Below are 25715 nucleotides of genomic sequence, written 5' to 3' on the forward strand. Positions count from 1 at the left end.
ACAAAAAAAGAAAGAGTGTGCTGCCTCTCCACATCTCTAGTTAAATTCAAGTGGGAAACTAGAAGCTTCTGCTATTGTGACTGAAACTAGGCCAGCATCTGTGCTGATCCCAGAGGAATTTGCCAGACCCCCCCACACACAAAAAACCCACAAGAAACAAAAGAGAAAGAAAAAAAATTGACATTCCTCTCCCCCCGCCCTCCCCCCCCCCACCCCGATAAAAACAGTTGTATTGGCTCTTTATGCCAGTTAGTTGCTGATTTGAGGTCAGATGCTGCCACTGCTTAGAGGGCAGAAACCAATACTAACATTAGTGCTGGGTCTTCAGGAATTCACCAAAGCACACAAAAACAAGAAAGAGCAAAAAGTAAACCTAGCCCCCGGAAAAGGTGTACCAGCTTCTTTCTCCCGTGAAGATGGGGTGAGGCTGGAAGCCACTGCTGCGTAAGGCCAGCATTTGCTCTGGGCCCTCAGAGATCAGCCAAACCGGGAAACATTCATATGCAAGAAAGAAAAACAAAAGGTGTGTGTCCTAAGTAGCCCTTTGTGTCCGGGGGTGTCCGGGGGATGCTGGCAGAAGCCGGAAGCCAGTGATGCCCAGAGGACAGAACCAGCTTCCACACTCCCCAGCAATCCCACGCACAGGCCTTGAATCCCAGTCCCATCTGCTCTGGCCCCAGTGGGTAGCAACCAGAATGGGGCGTTGTCTCCACTGCCTTTTCTACAGCCCCTGCCATGAGGCCTGACCACCGGCCATGCTCTCATTTACAAAGTCTGACCCTGGGGCAGCCTCTTGCTCCTTCTGGCACCCCTGGAGTTGTCCTAAACATCCGTTCTGATTCCAGGGTTACCACTTTGTTCATTCCAATTTCTTTTCCAGCTCGTTTATTAGTTTTAGTAGAGGGACTCTGCCATCTTGCACCTGCCACCGAGGACTTTTTGCATGGCATGGGTGCTAGTTTTTTCTTTACAGCCTTTTCCTTAGAGATTTCTTTCCACCCATCTCTACCCCCCTCCTCAAAAATAGATGAACAAACAAAACAAATCAAATTCTAAGCTGAGAGGACTGGGAGATATTTCCCTTGCTCATCCAGTCTGTCACACTGGTGCTGCCCTGCCTCTGCTCTAGAGGAAATGCCTGGGACCGGGACATCAGCTTTTCTTTTCTCTCTTAAAATTTAATATTCAATCATTTCCTTATTAGAACAAATAAGGCACTGGATAAGCACATGGCCTGCATTAGTTTATTTCATTCACACTTCAGCCCTAGGAGATGGGTTCCAGTAATATCCACCTTTACAGAGGGAGAAGGCATTGAGTGACTCGCCTAAAACCACATGGATATTAAGAGTGGAGGTGGGATTTGAACTCATGTCTACCTCTGTCCTAGGTCCATACTCTTATCCACTAAACTGATGACCTTTCTCTCATGCCTGCTTTGCCTCTGTCCCTTTGGCTCCTGACACCATGACTGGCCCATTGGAAATGCCCCGCAAATGTTCATAGACAAGTGAAACAGGCCACATGGTGGGGGCCAGGGGGCTGACTTGTATGCTCGTGTCCGTTCCTGGCCTTCAGCCACAGCAGCGAGACACATCAGTCCCCTAACGCTGGAGAGAAAGTAGCTGTCTTTCCCTCTGTTTACCGCAGGGAGCAGCTTCGTGGTGAGTGAAGGCAGCTACCTGGATATCTCCGACTGGTTAAACCCGGCCAAGTTATCCCTGTATTACCAGATCAATGCCACCTCGCCGTGGGTGAGGGACCTCTGTGGCCAGAGGACGACAGATGCCTGTGAGCAGCTCTGCGACCCAGAAACTGGTGAGCCATGGGGGGTGGGGCTGGGGAGATCGGGAGGGAGGGTTAAAGGATGTCTAAAAAATCATTGATTCTGAGCGAATGACAAGACATTGCACCCTGGATACCCAGGGCACAGAGCTGTAAAACAAATCATGTATTTGAGGGAAGGGTCCGGCAGTCCAGTCGGAGCTTGCACCGTGTGCTACAGGTGCAAATTCAGAGTCAGAGAGGGAGCATCTAGTCCAACTCCAACAATGCACTTGACATGTCATCAGATACTCCTGAGTTCAGATCCAAGCTCTGTTTCTTATTTCCTGGGTGTCCATTTAGTGAAACACTTCCTTGCTCTATCAGTTTTCACATATGCAAAATGAGAATGAAATAGCATGCAACCCACAGGCCTGTTATAAGGTTAAATGAGGTTATTCATGGAAAGCTCTTAGCATATTCATTTATTTATTCATTCAACAGATATTTATTGAATAGCCAGGCCCTTCTGAAGGCACTGGGGACACAGCAATGAACAAAATAGGCAAAATCCCTGCCCTAATTAAGCTTATATCCTAGTGAGGGAGACACTAAACCTGCATTGTCTAATATGGTGGGAGCCATTAGCCACATGTGACTATTTAAATTAAATATAAGTTAACTAAACTAAACTAAAATAAAATAAATGTTCAATTTCCCAGTTATACTCATCACATTTCAAGTTCTTCATTGCCACCTATGAGCAGTGATTGCCTTCTCGGACAACACAGACATTGAACATTTCTGTCACTGCAGAAAGTCCTGTCGGATGGTTGTTACAACAGAGAAGTAAATGCTGAGCGGAGAGGAATAAAGCAGAGCACAAGGAATGTAGTGTGCTGGGAGTGGGAGAGGTACTGTTGTTGCAGATGCTGGTTAGGGAAGGTTTCTCTGAGAAGGGGGCATTTGGACAGACGGCTGAAGGAGGTGATGGAGGAAGCCATGCCATGATCTGGGGACGAGCGTCCTAGGCAGAGATGACAGAAAGGGGCAGAGCTCTGTGGCAGGAGCAAAATGAACACACCATTTGTTCAGCGCTTTCAGGGAGGCCTGTATGTCCAGATGGGAGTGAGAGAGGGGAGGAGTGAAAGGTAAAATCAGAGAAGTAGAAGTTAGAAAACTGGGGGAGTCCCAGGATCCTCTATAGAGCAGAGATGATTTTGGATTTTCCTGAGTGAGATGGGAAGTCATTGGAGGATTCGAGGTAAAGGAGCAACATAATGTGGCCTGCATTTTAACATGTCTGCCTTGGCTGCTTTGTGGTGAATCTTAGTGAAGTTCAAGGGCACCATTTATCTACTCTAAGTAAGAGTTGGTAGTGGTGGGGACCATGGTAGTAAGGAGATGATAGGAAAGTAGCATATTCTCAATGTATTTTGAGTGTAGATTTGACAGAATTTGTTACTGGATGTGGGATGTGAGACATAGAAAGGAATCAAAGGTGATTCCAAATTGTTCATCTGAACAGGACAAATGGATTTATCCTTTAGTCAGGATTTAGGTGAGGAGAATCAAGAGGGATTTTTGGATATAATAAGTTTGAGATGATTAAGTAAAGATGGAGAATGGGCATTTGGATGCATAAGTTGAATTCAAAAAAAAGGTCTTAGCTGGAGGTTAGAAATCTGTGTGTCAACAGCATGTGGATGGTATTTAAAGCCATGAGACTCTATCTTATTTATAGTAAATGCTCAGTAAATGGACAATATCTTCTTCATAGTTGTTGCTCCATAAATGGTAGTTATTATTGCCCACAAATAAGGAAATAGGCAATAGGGAGAGGAAGAAACTTGCCAAGGTCACAAAGCAAGTTAGAAGCAGAGTTGGAATTAAAGCTCAGGTCGCCTTTCTCCCTATCTCCTACTCCTCCAATAGTCCTGTACTGCCAGGAAGTTTACAGTTTCTATCAGTTGCTTTTCACCAATACAAATTCCATTAACAAGAGTCTAGCCGGCTTGCCTGGAAAAGTCATCACACCGATGTCATGGTGACCAGCCCCTGTGTAGTGATGAGGGGTCCCAGCAGCCTGGGTCCAGGGTCTGCTCCCTTTATCCCAGCGTTCCTCCACTTCTCAGTGGAGTCACAGTTCAGGAGGAAGGTCCAGGCTTACCCAGGCTGACCCATGCATCTCTGCAGAGTGGAGCCAGGACTTGGCTTTCTCGTTATCTTTTTCTCCTGTCCTCTAGGCAAGAGCTGGCTCTGATGCAGTTTTGCAACCTTTACATAGACCAATTAAGGAAAAAAGTTGGAAAATTTGTTGCAACTCTAGTGTGACATATAACCAGACAGCTGAAGCCTCTTTCTCTTAATCAGTCTTTACTTATTTTAAGGCATTTACCCCTTAGCCAGTATCTTCTTACCCCAACACATATAGGCATTCACTGTCCTCTATCCAACAGCTAGGTAAGTCCTTGAGTAATTATGTGCCTCTGATTCTGGACTCTGAGGTTATCTTCTTCTCCATTGGCTGCAGTCCTGAGTGCATAGTTTCAAACAGTGAATCATCCAGGGAGCAGGCATTTGTTGATTTTGAAGCTGATCAGCTCTACCACTGATATCACCTAGAATTAACACACACACACATGCACACACCCATTAGAACTGGGAATATCACCAGAATCCTGCCTCAGTTTTATAGCTGATGATATTGATGTCCAGAGAAGAAAAGTGACAGGACCAAGGTCTCACAGCCAGCAGATGTCATCACCAGAATTTAAGGCCAGGAGCCTGTGTTCTAAACATATGCTTCTCAAGCCTCAGTAGGTCTGGAGTGGGACCTGAAGTCCTGCAATGCTAGCCAGCTGTGAGCCATTGTTGACGCTTCTGGCCCAAGGACTACACTTGGTGTAGGAAGTTTCTTCCTTCCAAATAGTACTCTCATGATATCACTCACAATGAAAGGCCTAGCTTCCAAATTCGTGAATTTGATTTTCCTGGCAAGATCATATTCCCTTTCTATCCCCTCATCTTCTTCCTCTATTTGCCACATACCATTGCCACACCAACCACCTGTAGCTGCCTGAAGGCACCCTGCTCTCATGCCTTCATCCCTTCACAGGTTGTGTCCTCACCCTGGAATGTCTTTCTCCCATTTTACAAGATTGTGGGATCTTTTTTATTTTTTCTTATTAGACCCAAAGGTCCTTCCTCCTAGAGTATTCCCTAACTCCTCTTCCCCCAGTCTCAGCAGCATTAAGAGGTCCTTTTTTGTGCTCTTAGCACCCTCTTTGCTTCTGAATGTCATAGTTCCTGTCTCTGCAGCCATTGTTCTTTTCTTTTCTGGATCTATCACCAAACTCTAAGCTTCTTGAGGGTAGGGAAGGGATCAAAGCACATGGTTTGCTCATCTCTGTATCTCTAAAATTTAACGTAGTCCCTGACATATACATAATTAATGCACAGAGAATAAAGAAGGGAGGACGGGAAAAAGAAATCTTCTCTCCTCATGTTCTTTGAAACAGTTTTCTACAATAATTTAAACTCTTCTTCTGAGTCCACTTGCCCATGAACTCAGATGAAATATTCTCCATCTCTAGATAAATTGGGCTACCAAGAACTGTCTAGTGGCCAGTCATCTGACCTCTAGGATTATCTGTTCTCATCCTCCATTTCAGCCACATCCTAAGAACATCCTCTTTGCATTCTCCATGCTCATACTTACAGTTTCCCCCGAAACACCCTACACAAAGTCTCACCTCTGGCTAGAGTTCAGGCTCCTCTCTCTGTCTGAAATGCCTTCCACTCTCCAGTGATCTACGTTCCAAAACCCTGCCCACATAGGCTTAATCACCTCTCATCCCTAGGTAGAATGGATGCTTCTTCCACAGTATTTTCAGAATTATCTGTTGACTGGATTAACTTAGGTTTTTGTCTGGAAATGTGTCTCTCTACTAAATTATAATCTTCTGAAAGTCAGAGATGGTATTCTTATTTATCCCTGTATCCTTCCCTCATTTATGCCCAGCAAAGCACCCTACTCAGAGAAGTCATTCAGTGCATAAATGAACAGGACTTACCTACAGGTAAGAAATGGAAATGGAAACATGCTTTGGCAGGATATATTTACATGTGGCTTGATTCAGACCCAGTTTGTAGAATTTACTTCAATTCCTTAGATTCACTTCAAGCAAGGTTTTCTGAATTGCACAACTCGTTAAGTGTCTGTGTTAAATCCTATAGGAAATCATAGCCAAATTGGATAATGTGCCTGCCTTCATGGACCTCACATTCTCATGAAAATAAAAGAATATGCTTATAAGTAGCTATTATAAAAACACAGTGTGGAACAGATTAAAAACAACATACCCCTTATATTTAATTTTTGATCCATTTTGAGTTGATTTTTGTATAAGGTGTGAGGTAAGGGTCCTCATTCTTGTATTGTGAAAGGAGACCTGTTTTTTTTTTTTCCCAGCACCATCTGTTGAAGAAACCATTCTTCCTCAGTTGAGTAGTCTTTGCCCTTTTGTAAAAAAGTCAGTTGGCCGTAATTGTGAGGGATGATTTCTGAGCTCTCAGTTAGCTTCCATTTGTCTGTAGGTCTGCCCTTGTGCCAGTGCCAGGCTATTTCTATTACTGTGGCTTTGTAATAAGTTTTAAGATTGGGAAGGGTGGGTCCTTCAACTTTGTTCTTCTTTTTCAAGTTGTCTTTGCCTTTCTGAGCTCCTTACCCTTCCACATAAATTTGATGATTGGCTTTTCCATTTCTGCAAAGAAGGTTCTTGGAATTTTTATTGAGATTACATTGAACCTATAAATTGCTTTGGGCAAGATTGATATCTTTTTTTTTTTTTTTTTTGCTACCAAAGTGATTTGGACTTTTTTATTGTTTACGTATTTTTTTATATAAGAAAACAAACAATATACTTAGAACCACCAACAATGGATATCTTAGCTTAACTATAGGCATATTTGACTAAAGTATCCATATAATCATTGTAAAACCTGTGTTTGCGCAGTAAGTTTCATAAACCAATTTAACATTAAGGCAGCAGGGAAAAAAATCTACATATTCGGATAGCAGAGTTCTTAAATTCTAAGTATTGAAAACTTACTTAGATACCATTTGATCAGCTGTCAAAACTGTGAAAGTTCTCATAATATAAAGTAGAAAATTCTTACAAATATATGCATTGCCATAATAATGACCTGTGTTACTAAATATTTTCCTTATTTTGGGAAAATATGATGATACAAATATTTTTACAATTAACATATGGAAATCTTAACTACCTCAAATGAATATCTTAGTTAGCTTATCCATAGGCATATTAAAAAAAAAAAATCTAAGTAATCATCGTAAAGCCTGTTTGCACAATATGTTTCATAAACCAATTTAAAATTAAAGCAAAGAAAGAAAAAATCTATTAACACTAATATTTAGACTTCCAGTCCATGGGCAGAGAATGTTTTCCACTTATTTAGATCTTCTTTGACTTCTTTTAGCAATGTTTTGTAGTTTTCTATACATATCCTTAACATCTTTGGTTAGATTTATTAACTAGATATTTGCTTCTTTTAGCAATGTTTTGTAGTTTTCTATACATATCCTTAACATCTTTGGTTAGATTTATTAACTAGATATTTGCTTCTTTTAGTTGCTGTTGTAAATGTAGTTCTTCTGATTGTTCATTGCTTGTGTATTATAATACAGTTGATTTTTTAGTGTTAATCTTGTACCCTGCCACTTTGCTGACTTTGTTTATTAGCTCTAGGAATGTTGTGGATTTTTCAGGTTTTTCTGTAAATGGAATCATTTCATCTGCAAACAGGAAAAGTTTTACTTCTTCCTTTACAATTTGGAGACCTTTTATTTCTTTTTTCTTACCTCATTGCTCTGGCTAGAACTTTCGGTGCAATGTTGAAAATCACCTATGAAAATGGACATCTTTATCTTGTCCCTGATCTTAGAGGGAATGCTGTCAGTCTTTCACCATTAAGTAGGATATTAGCTGTGGGTTTTTCATGTACATCTTTATCATGTTGAGGAAGTTTCTTTCTATTCCTAGTGTTCTAAGTATTTTTATGAAGAAGGGGTGGTGGATTTTGTCAAATGACTTTTCTGCATCAGTTGAAATGTGTGATGTTTTTTTCCCTTCATTGTGTTAATGTAGTGTGTTACATCAATTGATTTTTTTATGTTGAACTGCTCTTGCATACCAGAGATAAATCCCAATTGATGACGGTGCATAATTGTTTCAGTGATCCAGAACTGTCTTTTTATAAGAGTAAGAACTATCACACTCCTAGGAGAAAATGCTGGGAAGCATCTTCAGGAGCTTGTGCTTGGCAATGGTTACTTAGACCTTACACTCAAGGTGCAAGTAAAAAAAAGATACTTATTTATATGTATATATACACACACGCGTTTATTTATATGTAAAAAAAAATATATATATACACACATATATATTCGTGTGTATATATATATATATATGTAGACACTCATCAAAATTTAAAAAAAAAATTGTGTATCAAAGGACTTTATCATGAAAGGAAAACTACAACCTACACAATGGGCAAAAATATTTGGAAACCACATATCTGATAAAGGTTTAATATCCAGAATGTATAAATAAATCTTCTAACTTAAGAGCAAAAATACAAACAACCCAATTTAAAAATGGGCAAAAGACTTGACTAGATATATCTCCAATGAAGATATACAAATGGCCAGAAATTACATACATATAGACTCTATATCATTAGCCATCAGGGAAATGCAAACAATACCACAATGTGATATCATTTCATACACATTAGAATAAGTGCTTAAAAAAAGAGTACAGTTGTTGGAGAGGATGTAGAGAAATAGAAACACTCATTCATTGTGGTGCAAATGTAAAATGGAGTAGTCACTGTGCAAGACAGTTTGGCAGTTCCTCAGAAACTTAACTATAGAGTTACTATATGACCCAGTAATCTCATTGTTAAGTATATACCCCAAAGAATTAAAAGCAGGGACTTGAAAAGTTATTTGCACACTGATGTTTATAGCAGCATTATTCACACTTGCCAAAAGATGGAAGCAACCCAAGTGTCCATCAACCAATGAATGGATAAACAAAGCGTGATATATACACACAATGAAATGTTATTCAGCAGTAAAAAAGAATGAAGTCCTGATACATGTGACAACATAGATGAACCTTGAAGACACTATGTTGAATGAAATAACCTGACACAAAAGGACAAATATTATCTGATCTTACTGATATGAAATAATTAGAATAAGAAAACTCATAGAGTCAGAATCAAGAATATAGGTTTCCAGGGGACAGGGTGGGAATAGGGAATGGGAAGTTAAGGCTTAAAATGTACAAAATTCTGATTTGGAATGATAGAAGTGTTTTGGTAGTGGATGAGTGGTGATGGTAGTGCAACATTGTAAATGTAATTAGCAGCACTGAAATATATATATGAATTTTATTAAAAGGGGGAAATGCTAAAATATATGTAACAGAATAAAAAATTTTAAAAAATTCCAGGGAACTACACTACCAAAACAGTGAACTTAAGTTAAACCATGGCTTATAGTTAATAGTACAATTATATAAATGTGTTTTTACCCATTGTAGCAAATATTCCATGCCAATACAAGGTGTTAATAATAGGGTATATGGGAATCCAGTATTTTATGCATGATTGTTTTATAAAAGTAGATCTTCTGTAATAAAAAAAGTACCTCATGCCTGGAGAACAGGCATTTTAGAAAGGCATTTTAGAAAAGAGTTTCAAGAGATACATCATGGAAGAGTTGACTTTTTAGCTGAGCCTCATAGAATCAGTAGAAAGTTAGAGAAAGAGGGGTGCTTAGGCAGAAGAATCTTCATGGTAAAAAAAACCCAGGAGGATGGGAAATTTAGAATAATCCCAGGAATTAGAGAGCAGTGGAGTTAGGCTGAATATGAGTTGGAAACCAAAACCTGGTGTAGTGACAGGGATACGTTTGCAAAGGTGAGATGCAGACTTCAGAGAAAGATGGGGCTCTGAAGACTGTGAGAACCACCAAGCCTGTGTCAGCCACAGAAACAGAAACTGCCCTCTACACCGGACTGGCTGTTTTGGGGAGCCCCTTACGACATGATGGATGGTCTCCCCGTTTTGCCTTCTAACAGGAATTAGAATTTGGGAGAAATTATGGAAAAACTGACCTCCAGATTCTGTACATATTCAGGTCTTAGATCTATCAAGTAGCTTAGCTTTCCTTTAAGAAGGTCCTCCTTCTGTGGAACACACAGCCAAAGCATTGATCATCATGCCTTAAAGTTTTTTCATAATATGTCAATTAGAAGCATCATTCCTCCCAAGTGATAGGGGAGGAGGAGCAAAGTGAAGGAGATAGTGCTGTGAAGAATATGTAACTGCTCTGATGCATGGGTGAACTTGGCCGAGTATTCCTGGTCCTGTACCATAGTCTAACTCAGTTTGTTTTTCCATGAGCTCCAGCACTGGTACAAAACACAGGGCTGACTAAGACATGAGATCTTTGGTGTGCTGGCCACAGCTGATACGGATTCATGAGGATTGAGTATTTGCATCTCTTCCCAACTTTGTATTCAGTGATGTCACACTGGTAACTTGAAAATTGGCTATGGTGCATGAATGAAACAGCCAAATGCTACAAATTAAGGCTTATTTTCTTTGGAAATCCAGTTGTTAAATGTTCACTAGCACATCAATGGATGGGATGAGAATAATCCAGGACCAAAGCAAAGAAGGGCTTAGGGAAAGCCTGAAAATGTCATCAGAGAGCCATATTGTACTCCTTTCCAGAATAGACTACTCTTCATCTCTTTGAGGACAGAAAGTGAACACTCGGAGTACTTTGTTTTAGTTCCATAAAATGCAGTACTGAACAATGCAAATAAGTAATTAGCCTTGATTCTCCTCATGGATATTGTCTTATTGTAAAGCAGCTTTCTTGAAGTTCTATATATGTGTGATCTCGTGCTAAGTCTCTACAGAAACTATTTGGCAATATGGCCCGATGCACGTGGGGCAAGTGGCAGCAAGACACTAATGTACGTAACCACTCATTCACTATTCCATCTATTCATTATTCATTCAGTATGAATTGATTACGCATTTAGTGAGCCAGGGTAAAAGTAGAATACCCTTTGAAATAACGTAGAATTAGGTTCAAGCTGTTGCATCTCCATGTACTGATGTGGGGTTTTGGAAAAGCCATTTAGCATATTCAAGCCTCAATTTTATAGATATGCAAAAATGAGGTTAATGATTCCTATTTTTCAGGGTTATTGTTAGGTTGAGATGAAGAGTGATATTTAAAATACACTTAATAGAGTACCTAATATATGGTGGGCATTCGCTACATAATGTGTAATATTATTTTTGTAATAAATCATTCAGTCATTTGTGTGTCCATTTATTAATTCAATAACTATTTCACCTTTAAACCCATAGTGCTCAACTGTGTTAGACTGTGTGAGAAGAAAATAAGATACAATTCCTCCATCTAATTGCTGATCACCCAATGAAGGGACTTCGAATATGCTGGACATTTATGGATCTTGGTCTTGCATTTAGTCCTGTGTGGCTTTTTAACTGGTACAGTGGAAAGAATAACAAGTTGTCATTCTTTGTGCCAGCTTTGCCATGGATTTGCCATTTGACTTTGGTAGTCACAGACTGTGAACTTCAGATTCTTCTTTTTAAACAGGGTATGAGGAAGAACATAATTTTCGAGCTAGAAAGGACCCTAGAATCATCTAGTCTGATGTATAAGTGAAGACTGAGGACCACCGAAGCTACAAAAGTTGGCCAGTGTCACTCAGTGAATTAGTGGCAAGATATAAATTACAACCCTAAATATGTCTTAAGACATTTTCCAGCTCAAAATTCATGTTTCCGTGGCCTTTTAAACACTAATAACTTAGAGCATTAAGTATGATTGAAACAATTTGCAAATGGCATTTAAAGTGAATTGAATTTTCTTTTCACAATTGATATGAACTTCAGTCATGTTCGCCATCACATTCCGTTTATTTTCATGTCTTGGGCAGCCACTTTTCATTTATAGTAGGATATGAAATGAGAATACAGAATGTGCAGTTATGTCATACTGTCTCATAAGAAATATTTCTAATATTTATAGATTGTTACTATTATTTGCTGAGCTCTGTGTTATTAAAGTTTAAAGGGACACAAAGAGTTTATGAAGCTCTGAAGTCCAAGAATGCCCAGGATGGAGAATGTTCCTGCCTTGAAGGAGGTTGCAATATAGGCGGTTTGTAGGGAAAGTATCAGGCGTATAGGGTTCAAGTGAGGCAGTAGTAAGTGAGATGTGCAGTCAGATGACCTGAAGTGTGTCTGTTGAGGACCAACTTTCAGGTAGATCAGAGAGGAGAGATTTGTATATGAGAATGTAAGTTTTATAAAGGCAGGGACTTTTCTCATCTTGTTTATTGCTGTATTTCAAGGACTGAAAGAATTTCTGCATCAACACATATTTCCTTATTTGAATGAATGAATGCATGCATGAGAAATCAGTTCTGGGTGCTAAAGGGTAAAGGCTCGGTCATTGTGTTAGTTGTTGGGTGGGATTCTAGCGTCAGCTCATGGATGACTGTCAGGGGTATAAGCACTAAAGCTATTATCTGGACAGCTAATTCTCTGCTGAAAGTTACTTCTCCCCTGAATGGCACCCCTAATATTTATTGAACTTAAAGAAAGCAAACCCTGTTCTTTATCTCTTCAGGTTTAGCCGATACCCAGCTGTGCTGCAACTCCCATGAACTTCAGTTGGAGAATTGGGTCCTCACCTGGGAAACCAGGTCAGGCTGATCCTCAGAATCCTGTACTCTCTCTACCTTACCGTTCCATGGTCCTGATTAGAACTTTAATTAAATGAAACTCACAAAATGAGTTGCCAATTAAAGAGCCTCATACTTTTTATTTGGACACACAGGACAATGAAATCCAACCTTTTAAAACAATTTCCAACAAAGCATTGCAACCACAGCAAAAAAACAAGATTTTTCTGCTTTAATTCCATGAAGTGAATCAGTCATAAAAGCCCATTTAGGTCATCAAGTTGAACCATTTGATGCAGCTTCATTATCTCTCAGATGGTGGTGAATAAATAGTGACTAAATATAGCTTCTAGTTAAAGGAGATGTGGTGGAATTTTGGTGAAATATATGGAATAATTTGAATACAGATGTAACAACAACAGCATCTACAATTTATTCTTCCTGTACTCTGTACCAAGCACCATATTGAGGCTTTATGTAACCATCCTGACCTTCACAACAGCACTTCTGGGTAGTTATTATTGCCCTGTTTCCATAGTAGAAGCTGTGCCTTAAAGTGTTTGATTGACATTGATAAGCTCATGTGTTTAATAAGTATCATAGCTGGGATTTGGACCTATTCTGAATGACCGGACACTGTTGTGTCAAGTCAGTGTATGTGAGAGAGTTCACTTAGCATTGAGAAAAGAAAGGCATTCTTCTTTTGATGGGCAGTTACAGAGAATTCTCAGACAGGCATGAATCCTTTGGATAAAGAATTCACAGAATAAGTTGACTTGAAAATATAAAAGGACCCAATTAGACTGGGGGCAAAACAAAAGTGCAGACCTGAGAGGCAGAGGTGTAACATAAGCCATTTTAAAGCTCTGCTTGAGAGTCTTGCTATATCTGGGTTAAATGTGTTACAAAACATTATGTTGTGGAAGTGGGTTGAAGTCCTTTAAAAAAAAGTACAATCAGTGTCAAAGATGAGGTCATAGATTTTCGGAGAGGCCACAGCAGCAAGCAACAGCACTAGCTGTTGTAAGGACAACACTAAACTGGGGAGGGCAAGCATTTTAGAATGAGTTATGAAAGAGACTGGAACTTTTCCTTATTGGGCGCTTACCAACCCCACGGAAAGTCCAAAGCGCTTGTAGGAGACCAGAAATCTCGTATCTCAGATTATCTCTGGGGCTCAGATACCAAAAAGGAAGGAGCTCTTAGCTTTCAAGACCAGAGTTTATCATCATAAATATAATCTATTGTTATTTAAATTAGAGATGGTTGTATTATATTCAGCAAGTAGGTTTAAAAAAAAGAAAAACATAGAGTCTCTAAAAGCAATATATGTTCTACCATTTCCCCATAAGAATTGTTCCAGGAAGCCTCTAATTGTATTTGCAATACTTTATGATAATGAACTATCAATATGGAAAAGGAAGATGATGGTAAAAGGATAGGTTAGAGTTTGGGGACATATTAGTATAAAAAATTGTGTCGTGAAGTGTTCCACACTTGCTAGCCATGAGTCATTTCCAGCTGCCAGTGTGATAAGAGTCTTTGCAGGTGCTGTTCCCTCTGCATGGCGTGGTCTCTTCTGCACCCACCCCTCTTCTTATAAACCCCATTCTTCATTTCCCTAACTCCTTCTTCTCTTTCATGCTTCAGGTTGAATGTTACTTCCTCAGGAGGTTTCATATTCCTTCTAGACTAGTTTATATTCCATGCTTTATAAAGCTCTATTATTAATCTCTATTTTTCCTTTATATTAAGCCATAATACTAGTGTTTACTATGTGGTGCTAACTATGTAAGGAACATTTTTCTAAGCACTTGATATGTTTTATTTCATTTAATCCTCTCAATAACCCTATGAGTATATATAGTCACATTTTAACTAAACCAAGCCACAATCAATTACAAGATAAACAGCCAATCATGAACAAATACTAGGCATTATGAATCATGATTTCAGGATGTTAAAATATGGAAAGCTTGTGTATATGTCTTCTAATTAATTAAGTACCACATTATTATCACCATTTTACAGATGAGGAAACTAAATTTCAGGAAGGTTAATGGATTTTCCTAAAGTCACACATCTAGAAAGTGACTGAGTCTAGGTTTGATTGCGACTGTATTATTTGCTGCTTTATCTGCAAACCCCGTAAACGCTTGATTTTTAATAATGGGGAATGAAGTAAATGAATAAAAGATGAAATACTTGATTTGGAGACAAATTCCATTGTTTTCACTCCTAACTTTGCAGTTTACTTATGATATGACCTCTGACAAGTCACTTTGTCTTTCTGGGCTTCAGTTTCTCCATTTACAATATAAGGGTGTTTGCGCTACATTTTCTGCAAGTACCCTCCAGCTTTGACATTCCATCTACTGTTAATCTGTATTGCAAGCCAGTGGTATACCCAACTCTGGCTTTGCAGGATGTAGAAAGAAGATAATAAATGCTTCCTGCTTTCACAAAGGGCCTTTGGTGTGCATGCGTGCATGCACACATACACACACACAGGAAACTAGGACAAGCACAAGCATCCACACTTGGGCTCTGGATTCAGATAGACCAGGATTCAAATCTCGACCCCTCCATTTAGGACCTGCTCAACCTGTGACACTTTGCTTACCTTATGGCACCTCTGTTTTTCTCAGAAGTAAAATCCTCAGAGGGTTGTTATTAGGATTGAACTAGGTGAAGCATATAAAGTGCTTAGCATATGCCTGCACATAAAATTCAATAAACATCAGCTATTGTAGTTGTGGTCAAAACATAGACTGCGTGAAATTAATATTGTAGGATTATAAAGAAAAGGGCAGTGACCATGAACCTTAACCGTCAGGGAAGACTCCCTGGAGGGGGAGGGACTGGAGTTGGATCATAAAACAAAAGAGTGATTGTGTGAAAGCTACTCTGTCCAAACCAGTAGCTGCTAGCCATGCATGGCTATTTAAATTAAAATGTAAATTAATTAAAATGAAATAAAGTTTAAAATTCAGTTCCTCAGTCTTACTGAGTGACCACATGTGACTAGTGATGGCCATATTGCGGAGCACAGATAGTGGGCATTTCCGTTATCACAGGTCCTATCAGACAGTGTTGTGACAGAGAGTGAAAAGTGGAATTATATTTCATTCATCCAAAATATTAATATTGAGTTGCAGTGCTGTGCTAGTTACTGTGCTCTATGCTGGGATTCAGCAGAGAGCAAAACTAGCCCAGTGCCTGGCTTTATACAGTTTGCATTCTAGTACAGAGATCCTATGGCTTGCAAAACCTAAAACATTATCTGGCACTTTTAGATAAAGTTTACCAACCCCTAGTCTAGTGAATGCCTTGGTATCTGAGTTGAAGTTTGGTATTCATTTTTTCATATCTGTATTCATTTAACATCCAACAGGTATTTTTCAAGCACCTAATTTAAGCAGAATGTCAGACACTGATAGAATAAACAAAACATATGAAAATCTCTGCCATCATGGAGCTCATATTCTCCTAGGGACAGAAGGGAAACGTATGTAGTAGTAAATAAGTACTACTAAATGAACATGTTAGAAGATGATAAGTGTTATGAAAAAGACGTGCTGCAGGAAGAGGGGGCTGTGATGCTGAGGAGGAGGTGGTTGCAATTTAGCAGGCTATTCAGGGTAGGAATCAGTGAAAAGGTGGGGAGCAAAGCATGGTTTGTGGATGTCTGGGGGGATGTAGTCCAGCTGGAGGGGACAGTCAATGCAAAGACCTTAAGGAGAAACTGAGCCATATGTGAACAGCATGAGGAGAGTGTAGTCAGAAATCCAAAATCCAGGTGTCAGCAAAGCTATGCTTTCTCCCAGAAGTCTGTAGCATTCTGGTGCTGGTTTATCACAATCCGTGAGGTTCCTTGGCTTACATCTCTGCCTCCCTATCACATGGTGATCTCTTGTTCCTTGTGTCGGTGCTTCTGATTTCTGCTGACTTCCAGCTTCTTCCTGGTTGGCCTTCTCTAACTTCTCTTTATAAACCTTCCAGAGTATGGATCAAAACCCACCCTGATCAGTTGGGCCACACCTTAACTAAAAATAAAATTTTTGAAAAGTCTCATTTACCCTGGGTTCACACCCACTTAATGTTAAGATTAGACTGTCTTTTGCTGACATACATAAATAATTTAGTCTGCCTGAGGGAGCTGCTGAGGGATTCTGAGCAGAGGGGTGGTGTCATCTGATTTATGCTTTAACAGGATTACTCTGGCCACAGTGTTGAGGCTAATCGGCAGGGATGGGTAATCTGGAGCAGGGAGACTGGTTAGAGGACTCATGTGACAATCCAGGCCAAAGGCGATGGTGGCTTGGGCCAGGGTGGTAGAGTGCAAGAGGAGAGAAGTGATTGGAAACCAGATAATGCATTTCATTCAAGCCGGTTATTTAGTGAGACCAATTATATGTCTGACATTGGGCTTAGTAGTGTGGAGAGTGAGCAAAAGACGCTGCACTCTCTGCCCCTTGTATCTTCCTGTCTAGCAAATTGACACCATAGTGTGACATCAGAATGTAGAGTCCATATACTGGGGCCCCACATATGTGTGATCAGTATGCCCAGATTTTACACTGTCTCTAAAGATCAGACCTATGAGAAGAGGACATCGATGTCTGGGATGAGAGGTGAAGGGAGACAGTGAAACAAGTATGTGATGTGAGTAAGGGAGCTGATGGCGTTTTGGTTACTTCATGACCCTGGGTTATGCGAAGCATGGCTAATTCTAGAGTGAGCCTAGTGAGCAAACTTAAAGGAGGCACTCACTGTTGGATCCCAACCCAATACTTTCATGACCTTGAGAGTGCTCTCTTAAATTTTTCACCCTAAATATGTTACTCACCTATCCCTAGTCCTGGCCCTGATATCAGTTAAAATATTCTGTATAAGTCTTTAGCTTGTTCCAGGTTTGTGGACTCTTTGGAGTGAGAACGTTATGAATTCATGACAGTTGTCTCTCTATACCTCCTCCTGGAGGCGGTCTCAGAGACTCTCCTGCAGTGTTAAATTGGGAGATATGGGGTTGTTATAGAACAAAGAATTCCAGGCGTGAGGGGAAGGCACAGCTCATCTAGCCCAACCCCTCCACTCTATGCCTGGTAAGGTTAGGGCCTTGCCCAAGTTGCTCACTCAGCACCAGAGCAGGTGTCTGCCAGCTGCTACGCCTATACTTGGTTTCCCTACCTCTTGGAATCATTTGAGGCAGGCAAGGCATTTTATCCCAGATGCCAACTCAATCCCTTCCTTCTGGAGTTTCTTACAAAGTATTAAGGAAGTATTGGCTTCTGGCAGTACTTTTTTGGGTTTGTCTTGCAGGGTTATGACCAAAAAGTACATTCTTTCATGCAAACGAATGTTTTATGCATGGCAACTGGGGCATGGCATGGCCCCCAAAAGGTTTATTAATGTCTTCCTTTCACCAATATTGACTGAGCCCCAAGACTAAGCCAGTCACCAGGGAGAGAAGCAGAAGGGACCCTATCCTATATATAGCACCTGGCGGACCTCCTAATCAAGCCATATTTATGCTGGCCTCTCATGTGTTTTTAGAGATGCTGTAAGAGTGGAGTTGAAAGGGTTTAGGTTTTGAAGTCATGCAGACCTGGTTTAAAATCTTGGCTCTGCTTCTTGCTGTTGCCTCAATTTCCTGCTCTTTTTTTTTTTTTTTTTTTACATGGTCAGGCATCGAGAATCGAACCCGGGTCCTCTGGCATGGCAGGCAAGCATTCTTGCCTGCTGAGCCACCGTGGCCCCCCCTTCCTGCTCTTTTTTAATAAGAGCTAAAGGTATTCACCTTCACTGCTACTGTAAAGATTATATTCAGTACAAAGTACCTGCTGCATTATACGGCATATACAAGTTTTCAACAAATGGAAATTATTAACTTGGGCAAAGAAAAAAGCAAAAAAACCCAGGTGTTGGCAATGCTTAACCCACAGAAGCCTTGATCGTGACAGAAGGGAAGGCATGATGACAGATTTCTGAACAGAAGGGGCCTCCACAAAACGATTTAAAGCATAGCATCTACACTCCCAGGGATGAATCTAGCCCTGGCACTATGGGATCAACAGTTCCTTCCTGACCAAAAAGGGGAAAGAAGTATAATTAATAAAGTATCAGTGGCAGAGAGAGTTTAAATGGAGTCAAGAGGCTACTCTGGAGGTTGTTCATATGCAAGCTTCAGTTAGACCCTTGCTACCTGCCAAACCCCAACCAGGACCATTCCAGCCAATCCTGAAGAACACCTAGGGCAATATATAAGAGTCCACAAAGGTTCCATGCACTAGAAGTACTTTCCAGAAACCTACAACCTCCAGATGGGACCCTGAACCAGATAAGTCCTGAAACCTAGAGGGCCCAGCCTCTCCAGAACATCAGATAGTTCCATCTCCCTCCTTAGAATGGTCATAGCCCAAATACCTCTAAAGAGAGGGATGGAAAGATCAAAGGTGATGATGGAATTATGAAGTGAAGATAGGATTTAACAGATGAATATGAATGTTGAATTATTAAATTGATATCTCTTTCAGTTTCCAATATCTTAGAACAGCTAGAAGTAAACACTTAAAATTGTGAAATTGTAACCCATGTCAAACTCTGAAATATGTTCTACAACTAAATGTGGTGCTGTGCTTTGAAATTTATTGCTTTTTTGTATGTATGTTATTTTTCACAAAAGAAGAAGGAAAAGAAATTGATTGTGATGATAAAAATATTTAAGCCTTCTAGCCTCCTATATTCTGGAGCAGCTAGAAGGAAAAAAATCTGAGAGGATCATATGGTAGCCCATGACAAACTCTGGAATCTGTCTTGTAACTATTATTGAAGAGTGCTTTGAAAACTATTGCTTTTTAATTTCTTTGCTTGGTATATATGTCATACTATACAATAGCAAAGTTAGAAAAAAAAAAAGCATACTATCTAGAAGTATCACTAGCTTTTTCTGATTGCTCAATGCCATGACTAGGTAGCCTGCCCATTACATTTACCCTGTTCTCTCTCCTCTCTCTTGACTGAAGGCAATTTTCATTTCAATGTAGATGATTAAAGACCTTTAAATAGAAGGAGGGCTGTGTGTGTGTTCCAGCCATTTTGTTATGGTGTGGAGTGGACTCTTCATTAAAACTTCCCCAGAGGGATTTCTGTCAGGCAACAGAGTGTATGTGGGGTTGAGGGGTTGAGGGGAAAGGGTTTGTGTTTTATGCTGATCACTGCAAAACTCTCCCTCAGGACAGGACATTCAGGAATCCAAGATGCTCTATATGAGTCAGGCCTAATCAGATGGCCTTGCCCTCCACAGCATGAACAACTGGCCACTGTTGTGACCAGGGATGGACACAACAGCAGAAGCTAATTCCCTAGTGAAGCTGGGTGCAAGCCACTAGGACACACATTGCTTCATTTTAATGATTATGATTCTCCATCATATACCAGTAAATGTACTGTAAAATGTTTTGTAAAAGAATGCGAGTTGTAGTAGGGGGACCTACGCTGTTCTGCAGTTAAGTCACTGCCAGTATGTGGGGGCTGCCGGGGGCGCGTGGGGCTGGGCTGTGAGGCTGTGAAGTGTGTGTACGCATATGCAGTGGGGACAGAGGGAGTGGAATGGATGGCAAGGAAAAGGAGAGGAGTTGGAGGGTGTGGGAAAGAAGGAAGAGAAGAGGAGAGGAAGGAAAGAAAGAGGAGGGAGGAGAGGGGAAAAAGGAAAATGAGAGAAATAAGAGAGATGAAGAAAGGGGGAATGGGTTAATGGGAAACGAGTGTATGCTTTGTTCTAAACACCTTTACATTGCCTATCTTATTCGATCTTAGAGTCAACCCTTTGGGTTAGACAGACTATATACTTTCATCTCTTATTCATGAATAAGGAATTTAAGATGGACCTAGGAATTTAATTGGGGCTGATACAGCTCTAAACTCAAGTTATTTTCACTGCAAATTGACATAAGAGAAAGAGGGACAGAGAAATGGACAGACAAAGGGAGCTATAGAGACAGACAAGCAGAACAAAGACAGAAAAACAGAGACCAAAGAGAAAAACTGAGCCATGTGGTGAAAGCACAAAGATTGAGAAATAAAGAGAAACAGAAATAGGCTAGAGAGAGAGAAGCATAAAACGAAACAAAAAAAAAAAAAAAAAAGAGAGAGAGAGGGAAAAGGGGGAGAACGAAGAGCAAGAAAATGAATTTGAGTATAATCACGAATGAGATTAGCAAAGTGAAAATGAGTTGAGTTCAGCTGAACTTACACATTATGTAAAATTTTATAGTATTCCAGATGGAAGGACCTGGAAATGACAGTTCTCCAGTTTCCCTGGGAAGCTTGCTGTGACGCTGGCCATCTGCCTGTAGCTCAGGCTGAGGTCACTCCAAGGAAGGGACCACTCTACAAAGAATGCAGACATCACATTCTATCTGCAGGTTTTCATTTTCCACACATTCCTGACTACAGAAAGTCGCTCGCCTTGTCTGGACTCCCTTGCTCCATGCCATCGATGACATGGGCAGGAAATGAAGTTATGGCCTGTTGTGTGCAGAGGGCACATCTGGGAAATCATGAGTCTTTTCGCTTTGATTTTATAAATGAAATTTGATGTTAAACTCACCAGCGTGGCTGATGCTTGGGGAAAATATCTAATGAGTCCATTTTGCAGAGTCAGGAACCCTTTTGCAAAATGAATAATTACCCTCTGCTTAATTTATTTTGTATATTTCACTTTGCTCTTTCAGGTTTTGCTCACATGGGGAACAACAGCATCATTAATCACCATGTGTTCCAAATAGCTTAAGTATATATTTCATCCTCATGGCATCCGTATGGATGAGAGAGGGGCGTCTTCTAGGTTAGAAGGATGGGCCCCAGAGAGATGAAGTGGCTTGAGAAAGGTAACTCAGCAACTCACGGGAAAACAAAGTTCCTGGGTCCCATCACATTGCCAACCACATCCATTGCCTCATCTCCTCCTACATCTCTTAAAGCTTATCAGAGGTCTGCGAGAGGCCAGGTAGGGTCGCCAAGATGAGTCACTTTGAGCAAAATCAAATGAGATGGGGAGGCTCTGCAGCTCGAGTCAGGCACACCTGGATTCAACTCCTGACTCCCGTCACATTTTGACCGTGTGACCTGGGTCCATCATTTATCTCCAGGGACATCCCTTTCCTCATCTCTTAAAATCAGGACATTAGCACCTGCTTGGCAGAGTGATTGGGCAGAGTAAACACGAAAGTATGGGGATCACATGCATCATGCAAGTGTGTCTTGGCGTTTCCCTTTTTCTCCAAGTTATAACCGAGTTGGCCAGGGGAGGAGACGGTCAAGAAAGACAGTTTGGCCAGCCAGCTCCCTGACAGTAATCACAGCAATCACAGGGAATATTTTCGAAGACTGGACTGGAAAGTGGGTCCTCTTCATGGTGTTCAGCGAGAGCCTCATTTTAGAAAGGAGGAAACTGAGTCTTGGCCAGAAAAAGGAAATTTTACAGTAGAGCCGTTAGGTGGCATATACAGAATTCAGAACTCCTTCCTGACTCCACCACAAGCCTTCTCTGCTTTGAACTGCCTTTCTTCACCCACAGCAGTTGGATTCAGCATTTTACAATGAGTGTTTTTGTAGAGAGGCTGGGGCAGTCCCATGGGTTGCCCCCACATCCCCTACTCAATGAGGGCTGGGACCAGCAGGACCTTGTATGTCTTCCCACTCTGCCTCCAGAGCCCCACTATGATCCAATGAAACAAAAGACCCACCTTTCTCATTTGCACTGTGAAAAACCTGCACTTTCACCTATTGTTCTGTGAATCTGCAAAGCTCGTATTCCTTCTTGAAAGGGAGGCCGTACAGCTTGGGGAGTCCTGGCACAACCTCTGGGGTGAGCGGGCTGGATTCAGATCATAGCTATGGCACTCTGGGTTTGTGACCTGAGGCAAGCAAGTTGCATGACATCTCTATGCCTCAGCCTTCTTGTCTAAGATGGGGTTAATCATAGAACCTTCTTATGCATAGATTGAAAGGATTCTATGCGTGGATATAAGTAAATAACTTAGAACACTACCTAGCACTTCACATTCTTTCTTTGTTCCTTCTTACTGTTGTTATTCTCCTCCCTCTCTGACATATCCCCCACCCTGGGAATCCCTCCCCCGGCCCCTGTGGCACTTTGCATACACTCCCTTCCCGAATCCTGAGTGTGATAGTGCTGGGTTTCCTTCTCCGTCTCCTCTACTTGTGTGTCAGCTGAGCAAATTGAATGGCTTCATCTCTGCACCCTGACCTCACCTGTGCTGGGCACAGGGCACCTATGCAGAGAATGGCAGCTATTGAAAGAAGTAAGGGCTGGGTCGGAGATGAGGCTGGGACCACAAAGGAAGGCAAAAGGGAGGAACTAACACAACAGAAAGGCCCATTGTGAACTGCAGCCGAGAGGGGCCCACATCTGGGAGGACACAAGCCTGGGGGTCTCAGCCTGGAGGACAGCAGCTGAGGGGCTGGTGTTGCTGGCACAACAACAACAACATTACTGTTTGCTGAATGCTGCCCACAGGACTTGCTATGATTGTTACTATATTACCTGCAATCCTCAAGACAGTGTTGTAACTTAAGTTTCAGGTCCCCGTTTTCTGATGAGGAATCTGAGGCCCAGAGAAGTCCAGTGATTTATCCACACCACAGAGTCACTACCTGGAAATTGATAATTCAGTCTCAGATCTCTTTGGTTTCCTGCTGATGCCCTTTCCCCTTCACCAGAAAGCTTCCCCTGGCTCCCCAACCCCCTCCTAGGCTCCTCTGAGAGGCTGGATAAGACTGGGCTCTGGGTGAAGGGTGGCAAGTGTCCGAGAGTGCATCCATCCCCCAGCAGGCGCGGCTGTGTGCACCCGTGTTGACCATCCCTAGTTCACCAACAAGAGCCAGCTGCTTCCTGGTCGTGGCAAATGCCTGCATCTGTATCCACTCCAGGCCCTTAGTGAATTATCTTCACCTCCCTTCATCCTCAAATCAGCCACAATTTTGAGGAAATCATCTACCCCACATGCTTTTCTCCCAGACACTGATTTGTAGATAATTGCATGTATGGTGCACTCAGGGATGCCGGAGGCTCAGAAGAGAGGGAATGGAACAAGTGGAGGGGGGTGTCTTGGCTGAGACCCCGAAGTAGGGTCCCTGGAGTGGCCTGGCTGGCAGCCTCTCAGCAGTTAGGGCCATCCTGCATGGACTGCCCGCACAAGCTGAATCAACACCAATTAGTCCCCATGTAGCCTTGATTAAGGATGCTGATCTCCATCAGACCCAGACACAAGCCTGTGCCACCGAAACTTTTCAGTTTCTGATTATTTTTTTCTCCTTGCTCTCAGAGGCATGCTGATGAATGGCAATGAGGGGCCTGCATCTAAAATGCAGGCATCCGAGTTTCTCTCAAGTTCTTTGAGAAGAACAAGGCTGAGACATCTCACTCCAGCAGTGTAAGGAAGGAAGGGACATTAAGCAAGGTTTCTTAGATGTCACCAAGACCACCCTTCTCTCTGTACGGATAGTAGTTGAGTTCCAGAAAGGGATGGGCCCTGCCCCGGATCACAGAGCGCATTTGGCTGAATAGCCTTCTAAAGAAGTCTTCCTCACTTCGTAAAGGCCAAAATTTATTGTCTTGTTTCACTTTGATCATGGATCTCTCTCCACAGCCTCTGTTTCCCAAATCCCCAACATTGCCAAATATGCACACTTACTTCCCAATCTCCTGGGAGATGCTGGATTCACATTTCGAGCCATGGTTAATACCAGGAGACAGGACCATATGTGTTAGAGGAAGAGCCAAAGGATGCTTGGAAATCTCTGAGTACTACTTACTCATTTTTCAAATCGAAAGACTGAGGCCTAGAAAAGGAGAGTGACTTGTCCAAGGTTATAGTTAATTTGGGGTTAGGATTATAAAAATCATTCCCTGAGACACTGTTTATATTCAAAACTATACAAATGATCTCATTTCCTTACTTAATAATAGTTTTGCATCTTAATTTTCCCTCAGCAGCCTACTTTCTCTCGACCTCAGATTCCCGTTCTCCAGTGAGCCCCATCCTTCTCCAGTTCTCAGGCACAACTTTTTCTCAAGAAATAGGATCAGGGAAGAACTGTCAGAAGAAGTTTCATAGCATCTGCAGGAAATTCTGTTTTCCATGTGGAGCTCAAATGACCCTTTCCTTTAACAGTCAACCCAGGGCAGGTCAGAGCAGGAAAGTTATGCGGCAGGATACAATTAATAAGGCTGGAACTATGAAGGTCCTGAATGCTAGACGGAGGTGTATCCACTTTACCCGGAAAGCAACTAGAAGTCATTGAGGGCTTTGGGGCCAGGCCATGGATGCAGCTGGCCTTTGTAAAGATAACTTGCCATCAGTCAGATCAGATGGAGGTTACTTAAAGCGGGGTCACCAGTGACAAGACTTTTGCAACAGCACACATGTACAGTGTTGAGGACTGAAGCCAGGACCGTGTGGATCGAGACAGGAAACAGATACATCAGCAGCAACATTTCACTGTCAGCAATTTTAAGCATAAGCATTCTTTCCCTTTGTGACACATCTGTGAGTAGACTGATCTAGCCAAGATGCACTTGGCTAAAATAAATTAATAAATAAATAAGATGCCCTTAGCTAAAAACTTGGTTGAGATCTCTTCCACATGTCTCTCCTCTTCCTGCACCAGCTGCTACCTATCGCGTGTTTTTTTCATGGCTAAATGCAGGAGTGCAAGGGAGCAAGCCCAAACACAAGGCACACTTCAAGCCTGGGTTCCTATTGTGTCCACTCCCATCCCATTGGCCAAAGCAAGTCATATGCTGAGGACAAAGACAATGGGTGGGCAAGAAAGCCAAGGTGAGGATGTGAATGTATCGTGCAATTACAGAGAATGAGAGCTTGAGACCAGTAATTCAATTGCAGGGTCACTTAACTTTCCTTCAGCATCTCCTGTTCTCCCATTCCCATGCCCTCACTATCTGATGAAGACATTTCCTCTTCGAGTGGCTGGCCTTGTTTGAGAAGAGTCTGAGATCTAAGCATGGATGTTCAATTTACTTTTCACAACCTCGGCGTCGTGGGCAGCTTGCTCATCCTCTCCAAGCTT

General features: G+C 41.5%; 1 protein-coding gene across 6 annotated transcripts in view; it reads left to right on the plus strand.

Annotated features, from left to right (window-relative positions):
• The window catches only part of ASTN2 (astrotactin 2), a 903825-nt gene that overhangs the window by 373283 nt on the left and 504827 nt on the right, over positions 1–25715 (plus strand). For all 6 annotated transcript variants that reach the window (XM_077143577.1, XM_077143583.1, XM_077143589.1 and 3 more), the window contains one exon: positions 1651–1818. In XM_077143577.1, the coding sequence (XP_076999692.1) occupies positions 1651–1818 (168 nt within the window). The remainder of the gene's footprint in view (positions 1–1650; positions 1819–25715) is intronic.

The sequence above is a fragment of the Tamandua tetradactyla genome, chromosome 2, assembly GCF_023851605.1.
Source record: "Tamandua tetradactyla isolate mTamTet1 chromosome 2, mTamTet1.pri, whole genome shotgun sequence".
Taxonomy (NCBI): domain Eukaryota; kingdom Metazoa; phylum Chordata; class Mammalia; order Pilosa; family Myrmecophagidae; genus Tamandua; species Tamandua tetradactyla.